This window comes from Canis lupus, chromosome 13 (genome assembly GCF_048164855.1).
Source record: "Canis lupus baileyi chromosome 13, mCanLup2.hap1, whole genome shotgun sequence".
Lineage (NCBI taxonomy): Eukaryota > Metazoa > Chordata > Mammalia > Carnivora > Canidae > Canis > Canis lupus.
Genome location: NC_132850.1, coordinates 10311256 through 10331790, shown reverse-complemented (window position 1 = coordinate 10331790; position 20535 = coordinate 10311256). Strand labels below are relative to the sequence as shown.

The 20535-nt window shown below is 35.1% G+C and overlaps 1 protein-coding gene across 2 annotated transcripts in view; it reads left to right on the top strand.

The window, feature by feature from the left end:
* ZFYVE9 (zinc finger FYVE-type containing 9) overlaps positions 1 to 20535 on the top strand; it is a 184350-nt gene that overhangs the window by 113330 nt on the left and 50485 nt on the right. For both annotated transcript variants that reach the window (XM_072772097.1, XM_072772096.1), the window contains 3 exons: positions 2349 to 2469; positions 7268 to 7390; positions 9510 to 9665. In XM_072772097.1, coding sequence (XP_072628198.1) covers positions 2349 to 2469; positions 7268 to 7390; positions 9510 to 9665 — 400 coding nt within the window. The remainder of the gene's footprint in view (positions 1 to 2348; positions 2470 to 7267; positions 7391 to 9509; positions 9666 to 20535) is intronic.

The window sequence follows — 20535 nt, the reverse complement described above, 5'->3', positions numbered from 1 at the left end:
CTGTTAGGTTTCAAATCAGTAATAATGGTTTGTCAATAAAATTTTCCAGTGATGAGAACACTGCAAAATTTTTAGCAAAAACCTGCTAAAAACTGATAGAGTCCTAAATAATAGCATAGACAAAAATATAGTAGGACATGGACATATTTTTTAAAAAATAGTTTTAATCTTTATTCAAGTATAAAATCTAGATAGCATTGTGCTTGAGGCACATTAATCTTTAAGAAGCAACTTGATGAACTTATGGACACACCCATGCAACCACCATCCAAGTGAAAATACTCTAGAGGGTTCCCTTGTGTCCTTTTCAATACTTGCCTGTGTTTTCCCCAAGGTAATCATTATTTTGATTTGTATTACCATGGATTACTTTTGACTGTTCTTAAATTTCATCTAAATGCAAACATAGTATATAGTAGTTTGTGTCTTCCTTCTTATGAAGATTTGATTATGAGATTTATCCATGATGTGTGCATCAAAAGTTGGTATTTTTTTTATTGCTGGGTAATGTTCCACAATATACCACAATTTTTCTGTTTTCCTGTTAACGGACATTTGGATGGTTTCCAGTTTATGGCTATTATGAATAAAGCTGCTATAAACACTTTTATTTTTTATTTGTCTTTTTAGGAGGATTTTATTTACTTATTTGAGAGAGAGAGAGAGCGAGTATAAGCAGGGAGAGAGAGAAAAAAAAAAAAAAAGCAGGGAGAGAGGCAAAGGGAGAGTTCCAGGGCACTGGGGATCATGACCTAAGCTGAAGGTGGACACTTAACGAACAGCCATCCAGGTGCCCCTATAAATATTTTAAAACATGTTAAAAACAGTTTTTAAATGCTTTTATTTTAACATTTTTTAAAGCTTCTTCTTTTCTTTTTTCTTTTTTTTCTTAATTGTTAGAGAGTATACTGAAGAGAGCATTATTTTAATAATCTTTGAGTGTATTCTATTAAGTTGTTAATTAAATGGATTTAACCCCAAATGTGTCTTGCAGCATTATACTTTATTGGAGTAGTTAATGTGAACTTCATATTAATGCAAAGAAAAATGAACTTGAAGTTTTATTTCACTGCATAACAAAAGAAAACAATGACTTGTTTTAATCTCTGTATTTTTTAAAGATTGATTTGAGAGCAAGAGCAAGCATGAACTTGCCCACAAGCAGGGGGAGGTCACAGGGAGAGGGAAAGAAATTCTCCAGTATAATCCCTGCTGATGTGGAGCCCAATGTGGGGCCTGGACCCAGGACCCTGAGATCACAATCTTAGCTGAAATCAAGAGTCAGATGTTTATCAGACTGAGCCACCCAGATGCTCGTTTATTCTGTATTTTATCAGTTAATTTTTTTCTCTTTTTTTATTGTGGTAAAATACACATAACATAAAATCCTTCATTTTAGTTATTTTTAAGTGTACAAACCAGTGGTATTAAGTCCATTCACATTGCTGTACAACCATCACCACTATTCTCAAAGTTTGTTTTATTTTTTACAGTTTTTATTTTATTTTTTTAAGAGACAAGTGGATGGAGGGGCAGAGGAGAGAGAGAATCTTCAGCAGGCTCCAGTGGAGTGGAGCCAGGCAAGGAGCTCGATCTCACAACCCTGAAATCATGACCTGAGTCGAATCAGGGACATTTAACCAACTGACCCATACAGGCGTCCCTTTTTATTTTTAAAAAGCAATGTAAATGAGACTTTTTTTTTTAGAGCTTTTAATTTTATTTGAGAGAGGGAGAGAGAGCAATGAGTGGGGGGGAGGGGCAGAAGGAGAGGGAGAAGTAGATTCCCCACTGAGCAGGGAGCCTGACCTGATGTGAGACTTGATCTCAGGACCCTGAGATCCTGACCTGAGCTGAAGGCAGATGCTTAACCGACTGAGCCACCCAGACATCTATGTAAATGAGACTTCAAGTGGACCCAAATGCATTAAAGGTTCAGAAATTGAGATAATACTGAAACTTAGTTTCTGTTCCACTGCAGTTTTTAAAAATGTTTTCAAATAAATAAATAAATAAATAAATAAATAAATAAATAAATAAATAAATAAAAAAATATTTCTTTTATGGCCAAAGAAACCTAGATAGAGAAAGCTTTAACCTAGGCTACAAGGCCTCTTCTCCCATTCTTATGATTTGGTGATGCCAAAAAGAGAAACTATACAATTGGAAATATTTTCATAGTATAAATCCAGGTGTTTGGGAAACCACAAGTTAATGAGAAATTTGTGCTATTTTTCAAAAAGTATGAATTCCAAATTTTCACTTAAATTCCGATTTATATTTTCAAAATATTTTGGTAAAATCTTGAGCTCTCTGCAATTCTCACTTTGCTGATTTGCTTTTCGTAGACGGATGTTTCTCTGTTCTCTGGGAGTATAACTCAGGTTGGAAGTCCTGTTGGCAGTGCAATGAACCTAATTCCTGAAGATGGCCTTCCTCCCATTCTCATCTCCACCGGTGTAAAAGGAGGTATGTGGACTTACATATTTCAGCAGGAATAATAATGGCAGGATGCTGGATGCTGTCTTCTAATTAAGGGAAAGAGAGAGAATTCGAGTGATAAACCACCTTTTTCTTCTCCAGCATTGTGAGAAAACAACTACTCAGTGCCGTGAAAATAATTGTTGCTGTTACTTATATAATTTTAGAGTAGATATTTATGTTTTTATATTATATGGTCATTTTATTTGTTGGAAGGATATATTATTTTTAATTATGGTATATAAATGTTCATTGGCACTTTTTTCTTTAATTTCAAAGCACATAATACTCTGATTTGGCCCACCTGATTGAACGGTCAGAACATTTATCTAACTTTTTGTTTTTCAGTATAATGTACATTCGGAAATATACATGTAATAAGTGGAGAGCACTGACCTTAAATAGCCATTTTATTAAAAATATATTTTTAGTGAGTTCCAGTAAGAAGTAAAATAACTATCCAGTCAAAAGAATGCTTATCTTTATGTGAAAGTTTGTGTTGATAGATGCAGATTAGCATCTAGTTAGTACATTTTTGGGAGATGGGTTTATCAATAAGCTTTCCATAGTTTTGCCTAGTCTTTTACCTGGTCTCCATGCCTTCAGTCTTTCTCTCCTTTGTCTTATCTTCCATGTTGTTGCCAATTATCTTTTAAACATAGATGTTATCATAGATTCCTCTGGCTTAGAAACGTTCAGTGGATTCCCAGTGCCTTCAGTATAAATTAATTATTTTACCATGCAATGTTCCTTATAGCTTTATTCCAACTTATCTTTCTAACTTTATTTCCAGCCAATACCCCAGTACTTTACATGCATACTACAGAGTATTTACTGTCTTCTGAATATTCACTTTCCACACTTTCATGTTTTTTCTTATGCTGTGGAATAATGGGGAGAGAATGGACTACAAAACTGGACAAACCTGAGTTTTAATCCTAGGACCCTTATTTCCTAGCTGTGATTTATCGGTGGATGGATCATTTATCCTACCTGAATCTTTTTCCTAATGTTAGGTAATACACCTATTTAAAAAATCATTGTGAATTTTAAATCAGATTTCATACCTGAAAGTGTATAGCAAGAACAGGGTCTGGTGCAAAGTAGAAATGTAATTAATACTTTCCTTATCTTCTTTCCTCTGCCTAGAATACCTTTGTATACTGTAGACTCCTTAAAGAACTTCTCAACCCTTCAGAACCCAGATTAATGAAAAGCTCTTCTCTGAATCTTTACCAGTGCTGTCTCCATAGAATTGTTTTACATCATCTCCATTTGAATAGAAATTCTTTTTTTTCTTTTTTCTTTTTGTTTTTGTTATTTTATTTATTTATTTTTTTATAGTAAATTTATTTTTTATTGGTGTTCAATTTGCCAACATACAGAATAACACCCAGTGCTCATCCCATCAAGTGCCCCCCTCAGTGCCCGTCACCCATTCACCCCCACCCCCTGCCCTCCTCCCCTTCCACCACCCCTAGTTTATTTTCTTTTTTTTCATTTAAGATTTTATTTATTTAAATGTTTAAAAAAATTTTTATTTAAATTCAATTTCCCAGTATATAGTATAACACCCAGTGCTCATCTCATCATGTGTCCTCCTTTGCCCATCACCCAGTTACGCCATCCCCCACCCACTTCCCCTTCTGCAATCCTTTGTTTGCTTCCTAGAGTTAGGAGTCTCTCATGGTTTGTCTCCATCTCTAATTTTTCCCCGCTTAGTCCCCTCCTCCCACTTCCCTTATGGTCCCTTTCACTATTTCTTATATTCCATAATTGAGTGAGACCATATGATAATTGTCTCTCTGATTGACTTATTTCACTCAGTATAATACCCTCCAGTTCCATCCACATCAGTGTAAATGATAGGTATCTGTCCTTTCTGATGGCTGAGTAATATTCCACTGTATCTATAGACCACATCTTCTTTATCCATTCATCTGTGGAAGGACATCATGGCTTCTTCCACAGTTTGACTATTGTAGACATTGCTGCTACAAACAGTGGGGTGCAGGTGTCCTATTGTTTCACTACATCTGTATCTTTGGGGTAAATACTCAGTAGTGCAATTGCTGGGTCATAGGGTAGCTCTATTTTTAGAGCTCTTATTTTTACCCTATTCCTTCTTTTTTTTTTCTTAACCCTATTCCTTCTTGAGGAACCTCCACACTGTTTTCCAGAGTGGCTGAACCAGTTTGCATTCCCACCAACAGTGCAAGAGGTTCCACCTTTCTCCACATCCTCTCCAACATTTGTTGTTTCCTGTCGTTTTAATTTTCACCATTCTCACCAATGTAAACTGGTATCTCATTGTGGTTTTGATTTGTATTTCCCTGATGGCAAGTGATGTGGAGCATTTTCTCATGTGCTTGTTGGGCTTGTGTAGGTCTTCTTTGGAGAAATGTCTGTTCATGTCTTCTGCCCATTTCTTGCCTGGATAGTTTGTTTTTTGAATATTGAGTTTGGTAAGTTCTTTATAGATCTTGGATACTAGCACTTTATCTGATATGTCATTTGCAAATATCTTGTTCCATTCTGTATGTTGTCTTCTAGCTTTATTAACTGTTTCCTTTGCTGTGCAGAAGATTTTTATCTCAATGAAGTCCCATTTAGTTCATTATTGCTTTTGTTTCCCTTGCCTTTGGAGATATGTCTTGCAAGAAGTTACTGTGGCCAAGGTCAAAAAGGTTGTTGCCTGTGTTCTCCTCTAGGATTTTGATGGATTCTTATCTCACATTTAGATCTTTCAACCACTTTGAGTGTATGTTTGTTGTTTATTTATTTTAGAGAGAGAGAGTGCATGTGCAGCATAAGTAGGAGGAGGAACAAAGTGGGAGGGACAGGGAAGAGGGAGAGCCTCAAGCGGACTCCCTGTTAAACCTGGCGTCTGGCATGGGGTTCCATCTCACAACCATGAGATCATGGCCTGAGCTGAAATCAGCAGTTGGAGGCTTAACTGACTGAGCCATCCAGGTGCCCCTGAAGACAGATTCTAATAATAGATCTTTACTATATAAACACTTCCCTGATTGCAATTTAGATATTTTATAGGTCTGATTCTTTTACTTAGAACATGGATTCCTTCAATCCTAATTCATACTCATGTCTTCTCCTATGGTGCTGGACCTATAGCAGGCTCTCAGCAAGGTTGGCTGAAAGTATCAAACTATAAAATCCAGCCATGTCCCAAATAGTTCAACAGTGAACTTTCATGTAGGTGAAGCGTTTTTTTGACTAGGACCCCTTAAAAATATTCTTTTATTAGTTAAATTACTACTTAGGTTCAAATTTTGGTTATTTTAATGAGTCTTAGATTTAACTTATAAGAAGTTTAATTGGCCTGTTCTATTGTTTAAGATAAATAAGATTCCATTTTCATTAAATCCAATTATCCAAACCCCTCCTACTAAGAAACAACAGCTAGTTATTTATATTTACTTAAACCACATTACTATCTCCTTGCCAGAGTTTTGCATTCCAGTGGAATAACTTCATACAAATGTTTTCTTCTTTTTAAAAGTCACTTCATATTTCTCTGTTCAATAAATATTTTCATTGGTAGCGTAGACATTTCTCCTTACATCCAAAAAATAGTTTTTTGGTTTCTCTTATTATTCATGATTTTGATGTAAAGGTGAGAAGACTACCATCACTCAAAATGGCATTACTGAATATTGTATACTGTGGTTTCAGGAATTAATTAGGAAAAGTTCTGTGCAGGATCTCAAGTATTAACTTGTCCATGTTCAGAATCTATTGTGTGATTTACTAGTGATTTTGGTGATTGATACACATGCTGAGCTTTGACTGAGAGAAAGTGTTTCATGAAACCAGTTACTTATGATAGTTTTAGTTTATTTTCTGGGTACATTTACCAGAGGGTAAGTAGTGTATTATCATTTTCTTGTATATCATAGATTATTTTAAATGTTGGTCTTAGAACTTGTAATATGTGAAATTCTTGTTATAATAGTTGGAGAATTTTTGTTAAATAAAAGAGCTGTCTTTATTTTGCTTTTTCAAGTTTTTATTTAAATTCTAGTTAGTTAAAATATATGGTAAAATTGGTTCCAGGTATAGAATTTAGTGATTCTTTACATATATATAACACCCAGTGCTCATCATAAGTGCCCTCCTTAATACCCATCACCCATTTAGCCCATTCCCCCCAATTAATCCTCAGTTTGTTCTCTATTGTTGAGTCTCTGATGGTTTGCTTCCCTCTCTTTTTTTCTTTCCCCTATGTTCGTTTTGTTTGTTAAATTCCAGATATGAATGCAATTGTATGATATTTGTCTTTCTCTGACTTATTTCACTTAGCATTTCTAGCTCCATCCATGTCCTTGCAAATAACAATATTTCATTCTTTATCTTCATTCTTTTTGATGCCTGGATAATATTTCATTGTATATATATGCCACATCATCTTTATCATTCATTAGTCAGTGGACATTTGGGCTCTTTCCATAGTTTGGCTATTGTTGATAATGCTGCTATAAACAGCGGGTGCATGTGCTAAAGGGGTTTCTTTAGATTATGGCATAAGTCAGTTTGTGGAAAAGTCTACATATAGGATAACCATGTTCTTAACTGGACTGGAATACTTTTGAGAGTGAAAGGGAAACTATTAGCATTACACTGGGAAAGCAGGTATAAACGTAGGTTCACCCTATCTATAAATCAGTGCTTAACTCTTTCTTGTGAAAAATCAGCTCATTTCTCCATCAGATTTCTTTCTTGATATGTCCCTTTATCTAATCTTTTACATTGTTTTCTTCCCTTGCAGACTATGCTGTGGAAGAGAAGCCATCACAGATTTCAGTAATGCAGCAATTAGAGGATGGTGGTCCTGACCCACTTGTATTTGTTTTAAATGCAAATTTGTTGTCAATGGTTAAAATTGTAAATTGTAAGTTAGAAATTCGTTTTTTAAAATTAAAATGAGATACTTTACTGACTCATAGATAATAAGTAAAGCTTTTAAATTCATTATACACAGTATTTTTATATGGATGGAGCCACATCTTACTGAAAACTGGGTACCAAAGATATTGGTTTGTATAAAATAACATCTCCCAGAGGACAACTGTGGGACTAACTGAAACTCTTGAAATGAGATAGGTGAATTCCTCAAAGAGGAAAGCCAAACAGAATTTCCTGAGATGGATGTGCTAAGTCACAACTCACCACCAGAGTAGTTGGAAATGGATAAATTATCCAAGAGGGTCAAATAATTTACAGGCTAGATTTAAATCTCAGAAACCTTAATCATGTGCAAATATTCATTTGAGAGAAGTGTTAGTTAGCTAACACTTACATTAAAATTCAGTACATTAAACTTAAGATTCAGAAGAAACTTCCTAATTCTTGGGGCTAACTTCTAAATCTTGGGGGCATCAGAATGAGTAAGAGAACAGTAAATTAGAATCTTAATTCCAGGATCGTCTTGGAAAATAGAGAATTCATTTATCCTGGATGAATGTCAATAGGCAGAGTTTTGGAGAGAGGAGTAAAGCACTGAGGAACTGTCCTCTAATTCCCACTGTGTACTTGTTTTAAGTTGATCTCGGAGACCAGAAACACCTACATGCTACTTCCTTTGAAAATCTGTATTAAAGAGTGCAGGTTTCTGGCTTCCTTATTAATTGTACTCTTGTATATTTGGCCAGTTATTAATGCTTTCCCCCTTTCCCTCTAGGATCAGGTGTTAAAATAATTTGTGAAATTTTAATTTACCATATCTAGTCTAAAAGTTATACTTAGAAAATAGCTAACCCAGAATTCCTAAAGTGTATACCATCTTAATATAGTTGTATTCAGTGCTTCCTGTTTAGGTATATAAAGTAACAATTCCCAAAGGGAAAGAAAGGGAAATTTTATTAGTTTTGATTTACATTGTGATGTCTATAATTATATTTGAATCTTATTTCAGCTCCTTTGGGGATCCTATTATGTGTAGAGTAAAAATGATAAAAGTATCAGATTGAACATTATTTTTAATTACATATAACTTGTGCTATATATTGGGACTCTACAATGCCATAAGGTGAAAAAGTGGAAGTAAATAGTCCAGAAAAGCCATTCTTTCACCACTTTTTACAGGATAAAACCAAGTAAAATCATGTTGCTGTTTAGCTAAAATTTTCTCCCAAAAAGGACTATAATTTAAGAAGCTAGAATCTTGAGGACTTGGCTGACTCAGTCAGTAGAACACTCAACTCTTGATCTCAGATTGTAAAGCTCAAACCACATGCTAGTGTAGAGATTACTTAATAATAAAATCTTCAAAAAAATAAAAAGCTAGAATCTTTCTAGCTAGGTTAAATTTAAAATGTGTATATAAATATATATTTTCTTTAAGCCACAACCTGAATCCAAAGCTATAATACTGGCTTTTGTTGTTGTTGTTTCTAGTTCTACATGAGTAATTATTTCCTTGGTAAAGTGAATTTTTTAAAAATACAGGTGAGGGAATATATTCTTTATTCATATAGCCTAGGATACCTTGTTTTATTTTATTTTTATGAAATGTTTTCTTTTAATAATAATACCTTCTAATAATAGGAGTTAAGAGTTTTTTTTTTATTTTTTGTTTTTAAGACTTTATTTATTCATAGAGATGCAGAGAGAGAGGCAGAGACACAGGCAGAGGGAGAAGCAGGCTCCATGCTGAGAGCCTGACGTGGGACTCGATCCAGGGTCCCCAGGATCATGCCCTGGGCTGCAGGCAGCACTAAACCACTGCACCACCAGGGCTGCCCAGGAGTTAAAAGTTTTAAATGCATTTTCTTTTACTATTACTTCTTTTACTTCCCTTCTATTGATTTTCTAAGTATTTACTTAAAGCCAGAGACACTGGAATTCTTTATTTTCTACAATACTTTGTCTCAGTGGATTTATAGTTCACAGTTGAATTGTACAGATTCAGTATAACCTGTTTTGTCCTTTGATGTATTGTAACAGATTTCTGTGCATTTCTTTAAAGGTAAGGATTGAAAAGAATGTCTTTATTTTTATTTCATTCATAGATGTGAACAGGAAGTGCTGGTGTTTCACAACCAAGGGGATGCATGCAGTGGGTCAGTCCGAGATAGTCATCCTTCTGCAGTGTCTACCGGATGAAAAATGTTTGCCGAAGGATATCTTTAATCATTTTGTGCAGCTTTATCGGGATGCTCTGGCAGGTGGGAATGCTTTATGACTTAGTCTGCACCCTTTACAAGATAAAAATTTTATGAGCCCCTGGGTGGCTCAGTTGGTTAAATGTCCACTCTTTTTTTTTTTTTTTAAAGGATTTTATTTATTTATTCATGAGACAGAGAGAGAGAGACATAGGCAGAGGGAAGCAGGCTCCATGCGAGGAGCTCAGTGTGGGACTTGATCCGGGTTTCCAGAATCACGCCCTGAGCTGGAAGGCAGACGCTTAAGTGCTGAGCCACCAGTCATCCCATAAATGTCCAACTTAAGCTAAGGTCTTGATCTCAGGGTCATGAGTTCAAGTCCCATGTTGGTCTCCAAATAAGTGTGGAACCTACTTCAAAAAAAAAAGATGAGGGCAGCCCCGGTGGCCCAGCGGTTTAGCGCCACCTTCAGTCCAGGATGTGATCCTGGAGACCTGGGATCAAGTCCCACGTCGGGCTCCCTGCATGGAGCCTGCTTCTCCCTCTGCCTGTGTCTCTGCCTCTCTCTCTCTCTGTGTCTCTCATGAATAAATAAAATCTTAAAAAAAATTAAAAAATAAAAATATTAAAAAAATATGAGTGAGAATTTAAAAAAAAAAAGATAAAAATTTTGGATTCAGTTGCAAAATAATAGTCATAAATACTGAAGCCTAGCATTGGACTTTGGTATCAGCAGCAAGTTAGAACTTGCCAAGGTTTAAGGAAATATAAATTTTAGTACTTTACCTGGTGTGGTTGTTATTATTTTACAAAGGCTGGAATCAAAGTTCAAAGATTACCCATTGACCATGATATAAGAATACTTTTCTTTGAGTGGCTTAGGGTACCTGGTACTTATTGGCACCTGGTAGAAGGAAGCATAATCATAACTTACTACTTGTTTCTTCAGTTAACAATATCTATATAATCATTATGTAAACATTCTTTATTTAATTTTCAAGTTTTAAAAACCACTAGAATGGGCAACTTTATTATGGTTTCAAAGTAAATTATAAATATTGCTAGCCCTACCGATGTAAAAGTAAATGCATAACTACTGGCAAAGGCTAAGGATACTAATAAAAAGACATATTGTTATAAATTAAGAGAAAAATACATGTGTATTATTTGGCATTACAAAGTTGACCTCCTCTGATTTAGCAGAGGAAGTAAGAAGTGGTGTAGTTGAGCTAAATTCTCATCATAACAGGAAGTAAAAAAAAAAAACAGTACCTATGGTTGGTAAATAGGAAAAGAGTTGTGTAATAACTACAACAAATGAATAATAGAAGAGATCGTCTCTGAGGAACAAGGCTTGGAAAGGGGAGTGAGATTGAGCAGGGTATTAAAATTATTTTCATGTATTACATGGTAATATTTTATAAATATATTAAAACCATAAATTATTCATATTTTCTGAATGCAGTGATTCCCCTTGTGGGATTCTATGCCAAAAAAATGATCTAAAATGGGGCACATGGGCTGCTTGATCAGTTAAACATCTGCCTTCAGCTCAGGTTATGATCCCAGAGTCCTGAAATTGAGCCCCTCATTGGGCTCCTCCTCAGCGACAGCCTGCCTCTCCCTATGCCCCAACCCTACTTGTGCTCTCTCTCTCTCGCACTCTCTCTCAATAAATAAATAAAATCTTTAAAAAAATTATCTAAAATGTAAAATATATTTTGTACATGAAAGTGTTTATTACAACATTACTTACTGTTAACACAAAAATTTAGAGGTAACCTAAATGCCTGTCTACAGGTGAAACGTTTAAAACTGTTATGCTGATTAGATGTATGCATCTTTTTTAGAACATTTTTTAGCCATTAAAAGTAATATTTATGAATAGAATGTAACAACATGGAAAATGTTCTTGAAGTAAGTACAAAAGCGGGATATAAAATTACATCTTTAGTGTGGATTATAGCTTATGCATAAAAGATTATACCTTTATGTCTTAGTCTCTATGATAATTTAGGTGTCCTATTACATGAGGATAAGACAGTACATCAGCAACTGACCACATACCTATGAAGTATACTTCTGTATTTACTGTGTCAGTTCAAAATATATGGGGCTAATATGTAGTCATTTAGAACCTTCAGGCCATATAATACTCAGGACCTACATTTATTTCCAGAAATGATCTGAAACACTCACTTTTCTCCTCAATTTGGATGTATTCACATATGAAAACTATAAGCAGAGAAATGACATTGGAGGTCCAAGCAGTTGTATATTCATGTACATTTTAAGGGGGGATTAGGGACTAAAAGCATGGGAGGTTCATGAAAGTCTTGTTCAAGAGTCCATGCTTTATTGTGTAGGCAATGAGGAACAATTGAAAAAATGAGTGACAGACACTGTGTGTCTGGTGACAGGTAAATTGAGTTAAGAAGCAGTTACAGTGGATAAACAAAAAATTATAGTGGATAAACACTAGAATACTTCTCAACAATAAAAAAAACCCTGCTGATATATACGACAGCATGGATAAATATCACAGATATTGTGCTGAACAAAAGAAGCCAGGCACAAAAAAGTACATATTAGAAGATTCCATTTACATGATTCTCTGGAACAGGCGAATGAATCTGTGGTGTTAGATCATGTTTGCTTGAGGTGAGTTGGGGATGCAGGTGTTGCAACTAACTACAGTGGGGCCCTGGGAACTTTCTGGAGTTATATAAATATTTCATATAGTGATAAGGATGGTGGTTACATGAATATTTACATTTGTCAAAACTCATTGAACTGTATACTTAAAATCTCTGGGTTTTATTGCATGAAATTATTTCCTAATAAGATTGACTTACACATTTTTTATTGAGATATAATTCATATGTAACATTACTTTCAGACGTAAAATATAATGATTTGATATTTGTACTTACTGTGAAATGATCACAGTAAGTCTATTTAACATCCATTTTCACACTAGTTAACAATTTTTTCTTGCTGATGAAAACTTTTAAGATCTACCCTTTTAACAGTTTTGAAATATACAATACAGTATTGTTAACTATAGTTCCCATGCTGTACATACATCCTCAGTACTAATTTATCTTATAAATAGAATTTTGTACCTCTTGGCCACTTTTACTGATTTTACCCACCCTCTCAACCCCTCTCCCTCCCCCACCAATCTGTTCTCTGTATGTAGGAGTCCTGTGGTTTTTTGTTTGTTTTTTAGATTCCACATATAAATGTGAGATCATATGTTATTTATCTCTCTCTAGCTGATTTTACTTAAAATAATGCTATCAAGTTCCATCCATGTTGTTGTAAATGACAAGATTTTATTTTTTATGGCTGAATAATATTTCATTGTATATATACACACCACATTTTCTTTATCCATTCTTCTATTGATGGACACTTAAGTGTTTTCCTGGTCTTGGCTATTGTAAATAATGTTGTAACAAACATGGGGATGCAGATCTCTTTTCAAGTTAGTGTTTTCATTCTCTTCAGATAAATACTCATAAGTGGAATTGCTGAATCATATGGTAGTTCTGGTTTTTATTTCTTTTTTTTAAAGATTTTATTTATGGGGCACCTGGGTGGCTCAGCAGTTGAGCATCTGCCTTTGGCTCGAGTGGTGATCCCAGAGTCCCAGGTTCGAGTTCTGAGATCAAGTCCTGCATCAGGTTCCCTCTGCCTATGTCTCTGTCTGTCTCTCTCTCTCTCTCTCTCTGTCTCTCATGAATAAATGGATAAAATCTTTTAAAAAAATAATATTTTGGGCAGCCTGGGTGGCTCAGTGGTTTAGCGCCACCTTCAGTCCAGGGCCTGATCCTGGAGTCCCGGGATTGAGTCCCACGTCAGGCTCCCTGCATGGAGCCTGCTTCTCCCTCTGCCTGTGTCTCTTTCTCTCTCTCTTTCTCTCTCTCTCTCTCTCTGTCTTCATGAATAAGTAAATAAAATCTTTTTTAAAAATTATTTATTTATTTTAGATAGTGCAAGCAGGAGAGAGGGGCAAAGGAAGAAGAGAATCCCAAGCCGACTCCATGCTAAGTGTGAGGCTCAGTCCCAGGACCTGAGATCATGACCTGAGCCAAAACCAGGAGTTGGATGCTCAGCTGATTGAGCTGGTTTTTATTTTTGAGGAAGCTCCATACTCTTTTCCTTAGTGACTGCACCAATTTACATTCCCACCAATGGTGCGTGGAGGTCCCTTTCCTCTTTATCCTCATGAACACTTTGTTATTTTAAAATTGAATTTTTAGAAAAGCTATTGTCAGGATCCAGCAAGAAATTAAATTATCAAGGTTTAATAAAGTAATTAGGTAATAGCAGTAGGAACAAAGATTATTGAAAAGAAATGAAAGACAGTGATGTTTCAGTTCAGTAGGATTTGGTAACCAAGTGGATGTGAGAGGTGAGAAGGGACAAGTCAGAGTGGCTTCAGATTTCTGGCTTGGACATCTGAATGGACTTTGTTCTTATTCCTTGAGATAAGAAATAGAGTAAGAATGGATTTGGCAGCGGAGTGGGATATTAGTTCTTTGTCCATTGTGTTGAATTTGAAATATTGACAACAGATGGTGATACGTAAATGGATGATGACTATATAGATATGGACCTCAGGGAGTAGATCTGATATTTGGGAGACCTAGCAGTTACACGATTGTTGAAACTATAGTTGTGAATGGGATAGATCAGTGAGATGAGACTAGAGCTGTGAATGGAACTCTGAGAAATACCAACAAAGAAAGGCTGTGAGTCATTGCATGAGTTATTAAAATAGGTTTACCATAAGTGGTTATTCACTTTTCAGAAGTATCCTTATATATCAGTAGAATCTATTTTGAACTATCATATTAAAATGCAAAAATTCCACAACAAAATTACTGATACTAAAATAATGGTGATAGTCTAAGGTCAGACTATAACCATGTAAGCTGTTTTAAATATTCATAATATAGATGAGGGCATGTGCATATATATCTTAAGTAAATAAAACAAGTGAGTCTTAAGAGTTTCTCCTCAACTAGGAATCATTTCACAACTTATAAAATACTGAGACTAGGAGGTATCTTAGATCATCTGGTATAAACTATTTTTTAGATGAGGAAAATGAGAGGTGTTAAGGCTAATCTAAATCACAGACCTAGACGGTGGCAGAATTAGGCCTAAGGCTCCCAGACCTGTATTCTTTAGAGTATGTCAGTTGTCTCAATGTGTGTATATTAATAGTACCGCAGTTTAAAAAAAAAAACAAAACAGGTATACGTAATATCTGTGCTATGTGTTATGTCTGTTTTATTAAGAATCCTGTTTTTAGATAAGCAAGGTAGTAACTTGATATATAATTTCACTACATTTTTTTAAATAAGTGGAAACATCTTTTACATGTTATGAAATGATCCTAATATTTTTCTCTTCTGTGTAGCACATATTGCAGAATCAGCAAATTCTGTCTTAAATTTCCTAAATGTGAAAGCCTTGAATACTCTGTCACTTGTGTAGTGGTTACTTTGCCATAAATTACTCAAAAAGCCTTAGAAGCCCTTGAATGAATTTTATTTACAATTTCTTATGAATTTTTAATCCAAACTATATGTATTTAATAATAATGTATATGTCTTTGTGTCCATATATGTTTATTTAGCATATGTACATTTTTTGTCATACATAGTTGCTTATGCTTCCCACAATGAGAGAGAAAGTTACCTTTGGTGAGTAACAACATTCTGAGAGTTTTTGGGTGCCTTCTGGTTATTATTATAGTGCCATGGGAGATTCTAGATCATGTATTGTTTCTTGCCATCTCTCCTCCATTCCTCCTATGTTTTGTACTTGTTTTTTGCAAACAAACATTCAGAACATGGATTTGAATGAAACGAGAATTGTATCTACCAGATTATTTTTTCTGGAGTTAATCTCTGGTTATTTTCCTCTCTTATTCAAAAATCTTTATGGGCTTTGTATTGCCTTTAGAATAAAATGTGTATTCTGACATTCAGTACTCTATGTAATCTGATCCTGTTTTCCAGTTTCATTTCCACTAGTAGTCTCTCAAACTAAACATTTCTCGGCTCTTTATATATACACTCTGATGATTTCCTACTTCATTACCCATGATCATGGTGCCTCACTACCACCATACTGTTTCATACTATCCAGACTATCTGGATCCTATCAGTTGTCTTAAGTCTTACTCAAAAATGACTTTCTCTATGAATTCTTCCCTAATAATCCTCCCAGATAGAAGTATTTTTTGCTAAACTTTTTTTTAAGGTTTTATTTATTTATTCATGAGAGACACAGAGAAGCAGAGACATAGAGGAAGAAGCAGGCTCCCTCCGGGGAGCCTGATGCAGGAATCTATCCCAGGGATCACGACCTGAGCCAAAGGCAGACACTCAACCACTGAGCCACCCAGGTGCCCTTCTTTCCTAAACTTTTTTACTTATCCTTAAAAAATTGGTATATATAAAAGTGTGTAAATATACATATATTTAATAATTATGCAAGTTATAAAGCTTAACAACAAAATAACCACCCATAAACAAAATACCCAACTTGAGAAGTAAAAATGACCAGCCCACTGAAGCACTGATCAATGACCAATCCTGATTACATCTTCCCCAAACTTCCCCAACCCTTAGATAACCACTGACTTTAATCTTGTGTTAGTTTTCTTGCTTTTCTCTGTAATTTTATCACAAATATTTTGCATCACTAAGAATTACTATACATTTATTTTTGTATGCTTTTAAACTTTATACAATTGATATCACACTGTATATATTTTATGTGGTTTGCTTTTTTCATTCCATCATGTTTCTGACACTTGTTCATAGCTCTAGTGTTTTAGTCCATTCATTTTCAGCTACAGTTTTATACCTATTATATACGTTTACCACAGTTTATCAGTTTTCCTGATGAATAATTTGCTTTTTTTTTTACCAATATATTGTTATTCGGACACGTTCTTTAAAATTTTTGTACGTGAACACTTAAGGAATAAAATTGCCATTTAAATATGGATATGAATATCTTCAACTTTATCAGATGATGTTAGACTGTTGCCCAGAGTAGTTTATCAGTTTATATCCACCTGCCCCCATCTCCAGCATATAACAGTTGCCAACATTTGATACGGTTTTAATTTTTGCTAAGCTAGTAGATAGAAAATAGTATCTCAGTATGATTTGCATTTCACTAATTATTAATGAGGCTGCGCATATATTTATTGGCTGTACATAATTTGTCTTCTGTGACAAATATGTCTCTGTATCTTTCTTTTAATTTTTTTAACATATATTCTGAATTATGGCCTTTTTCTAACAGAGTTAAGTTATTCAGTGTGTATTAATTTTCTACTGATGTATTTCTAAGGAACAAACTTAGTAGCTTGAAATAACACCTATTTCCATGATTAGGAGTCCAGGCACAGTTTAGATGAATCTTCTGTTCACAGTGCCTCACGGTGTCATCTGTGGTGAGGTTTCTCATTCAGAGCTCAGGTTGTTGGCAGAATTCATGTCCTTGCAAATCCCTTTTTTCTTGATAGATATTGGCTGGGTGATCCTCCCGGCTCCCAGAGGCTGCCTGCAGTTCTGTGGCTTCCTGGCTCCATGGATAGTTCACAGCAATGGTGTTTCTTTCAGATCAGGAGGAGTATGTTTCCACTTTGAATCTCTGACCCCTAGACCTAGATTTAAAGGTCTGATGTTAGGCCCATGCTGATAACCTCCCTACTAATTAGCTCCATTGATAAGTAACCTAACCATGGGGTACATCCCATTATATTAATAGATGCTGCTGTTGCTCAAGCAGAGGGAATTACGGTGTATATACCAAGAGGCAAACAGAATTCTGCCTCCAACACAGGATTCTTATCCTCCCAAACATGACACAGACCTAAAACATGCTTTACTTGGGCAGCCCCGGTGGCTCAGCGGTTTAGCGCCGCCTTTGGCCCAGGGCCTGACCCCGGAGACCCGTGATCGAGTGCCGCATCGGGCTCCCTGCACGGAGCTGCTTCTCCCTCTGCCTGTGTCTCTGCCTCTGTCTCTCTCTCTTTCTGTGTCTCTCATGAATAAATAAATAAAATCTTTTTAAAAAAATGCTTTACTTGATACCTTCACTAATCTTACTCTTGTTGTCTATAGTTTGTTTTGCCTTTTGTTGTAAAAGAAAAAATGTTTTTATTTATATTCATCAATTCAATTTGGTGTCAGTATCAAAAATCACTATCATTATTCAATTCAATCAAGATTACTAAATTTGCCATTATATTTTCTCCATATCTGTTGTTTTAGTATCTTGTGTTTCCTTTTGGACTTGCATTTCTTGCTGAAACTCATCTTGTTATTAGTTCTCTTAGCTCTGTGGTTAGTAAACTCCATTAGCCTTTGTATGTCTGAAATTTTTTTATTTTGTCTTCTCTCTTGAATAATTCATTGGTTATAAAATTCTAGGTTAATCTCTTTGGGATTTTTTCCCCCTCCCTTTCCTCTTTCGTTCTCCCATTCCTTACTTTCTTCCTTTTACTTCCCCTTAGCAAGTACTTTGAAGATACTGACTCCTTTGACTTTTGGCATCTCCTACAGTCTAGTTTTTTTTTTTTTTCTTTTTAAATATAGTTGTCTTTACTCTTTTGCTTTTAGGATTTTATTTTTATCCTTAATTCTCTGCAAGTCCATTGCTAAAGTTCTCTGTGAGCTTTTAAATCAGGTTTATTGAGATATAACTTATATTCACCTTTTCAGGCATAAAGTTCAGTGAGTGTAGATGAACAGATGCAGTTAGGTCATCATCACTAGAATCAGCATACAGAATGATTTCTGTCATCTCTAAACCTTACCTCATGTCCCTTTGTATTTAATCTCCTTCCCTTACCTTCTGCTCCAGGCAACTATCATTTTAATTTCTTTCCCTATAGTTTTGTATTTTCCAGAAGGTTTTATAAATGCAATCACACATTTGTATTTGGCTTTATTTCATTTAGCATAATGCTTTTGAGATTCATCCATATGTTTGGATGTATGTATCGCAGTTTATTTATACATTTACCTGCAATGTATGAAAAATTCCAATTATTCTGGATCCTTGCCACCACTTGATGGTGCCTTTTAAAAATATTTTTTGCTTTTCTAATGAGTGTGTTGTAGCATCTCATTATAATTTTAATTTGCATTTCCCTAATGACTAATGATATTGAGCATCTCTTCATATGCTTATTTACCATCTATAGCTCTTCTCTTGCCCATTTAAACATTGAGTTTTCTTAATGAGTTTTTAGTATTTTATAAATTTTGGATAGAAGTCCTTTATCAGATAGTACATTTTGCAAATATTATATTCCAGTGTATGGCTTATCTTTTCATTTTATTACTCTTTCAAAGAGTTTAAGTTTTAAATTTTGATGAAGTCCAGTTTATCAGTCTTTCTTTTATAGTTTATACTTTAGTTTCCTAAGAAATCTTTACCTTAACCCAAAGTCACAAAAATTTTCTCCGAATATATTTTTTTCTGGAAGTTTTATAGTTGTATCTCTTACATATAGATATATATAATTCATTTTGAGTTAATATTTCCACAGGGAGTGGGGTGTTGGAGAGTAAGAATTTCCTGTTCTCTTGAAGATTCTTCTAGCTGAACTAAAAACCAATTTTACATGAGACAGATTAACAGGAGAAAATCAAATTTAGTTTCATACATATGGGGAATCCATACAGTCATGGAAATTCCAGAGACAGGCAAGGTGAGGTATATATGCCATTCTGAACTAAGCAGAGGGAGTGGTAGGGGGTCTGGGACTTCAGAGGGAAGGAATGCAATTCACAGGAAGATGAAAAAGAGTAAGTGTTTCAAATGTTTGCTGGGCCACGCAGAAACAATGTGACATAGAGAACTTTGATCAGATGGGCCTGCATGGGTTCCTTCTTGTCCTCCATACCTAGTTCATGGTATAATGTAGTCATCTATGGGTGATAGTTCTTTTACCAGACCAGATCCTTTATTTAAAATTTTTGTAGACAGTTATATGGGAAGAAAAGAGCTATTCCTGAATCTGCTGGGTTTTAATAGTTTTTTAACTCAGAATAATTTTTGTGCCAACATAACATGGCCTCTCTAAGGGGCAGCTGCCCTTGAGCCCTACAGAGGTAAGGCTCAAAGTTCCTTTTTTTTTTTTTTTTTTTCCGCTTATGGATATCCAGTTGTTCGAACAATTTGTTAAAAAGACTATCCTTTTGCCATCAAATTACCTTGATACTTTTTAAATATTAGTTTGCATTCTATGTATGGGTTTCTTTCTCTATTCTGTTGATCTATGTGAACATATATGTGGATTTAGTTTTATTTTTGTTGTCTAGTACCAAAAGTGTACTTTTGATTTGAAAACACATTTCTTTCTTTAATTTGGAAAATTCTTGGTTATTATCCCTTTGAATATTACTTCTCTTTCATTCCCAACATTGTCTTCCTTTGGAACTCCTTTTTGATGTTGAAGCCTCTGAAATCAATCTGGGTATCTCTGAGCTGTTGTTTTGGGTAATTTTTGCCTTTTGTGCTGGATCCTAAGGTATATTCTCTCTTCAAAAAAGTCATCAATTTAATAGGAATATTAATGTGAATTGATTAATAATTACATGGGCATACAAGGTTTACATTGTTACTGATTTTCAGCTTTTAGATTTAACTTTGGAATGAGGCAAGAAGACCATTAAAATTATAAACACAGAATATAAATATTAACCTTGCGTGTTAAATCATTTTACCTTTGAAAAATGCTTTTTGGGGATCCCTGGGTGGCACAGCGGTTTGGCGCCTGCCTTTGGCCCAGGGCACGATCCTGGAGACCCGGGATCGAGTCCTACATCGGGCTCCCGGTGCATGGAGCCTGCTTCTCCCTCTGCCTGTGTCTCTGCCTCTCTCT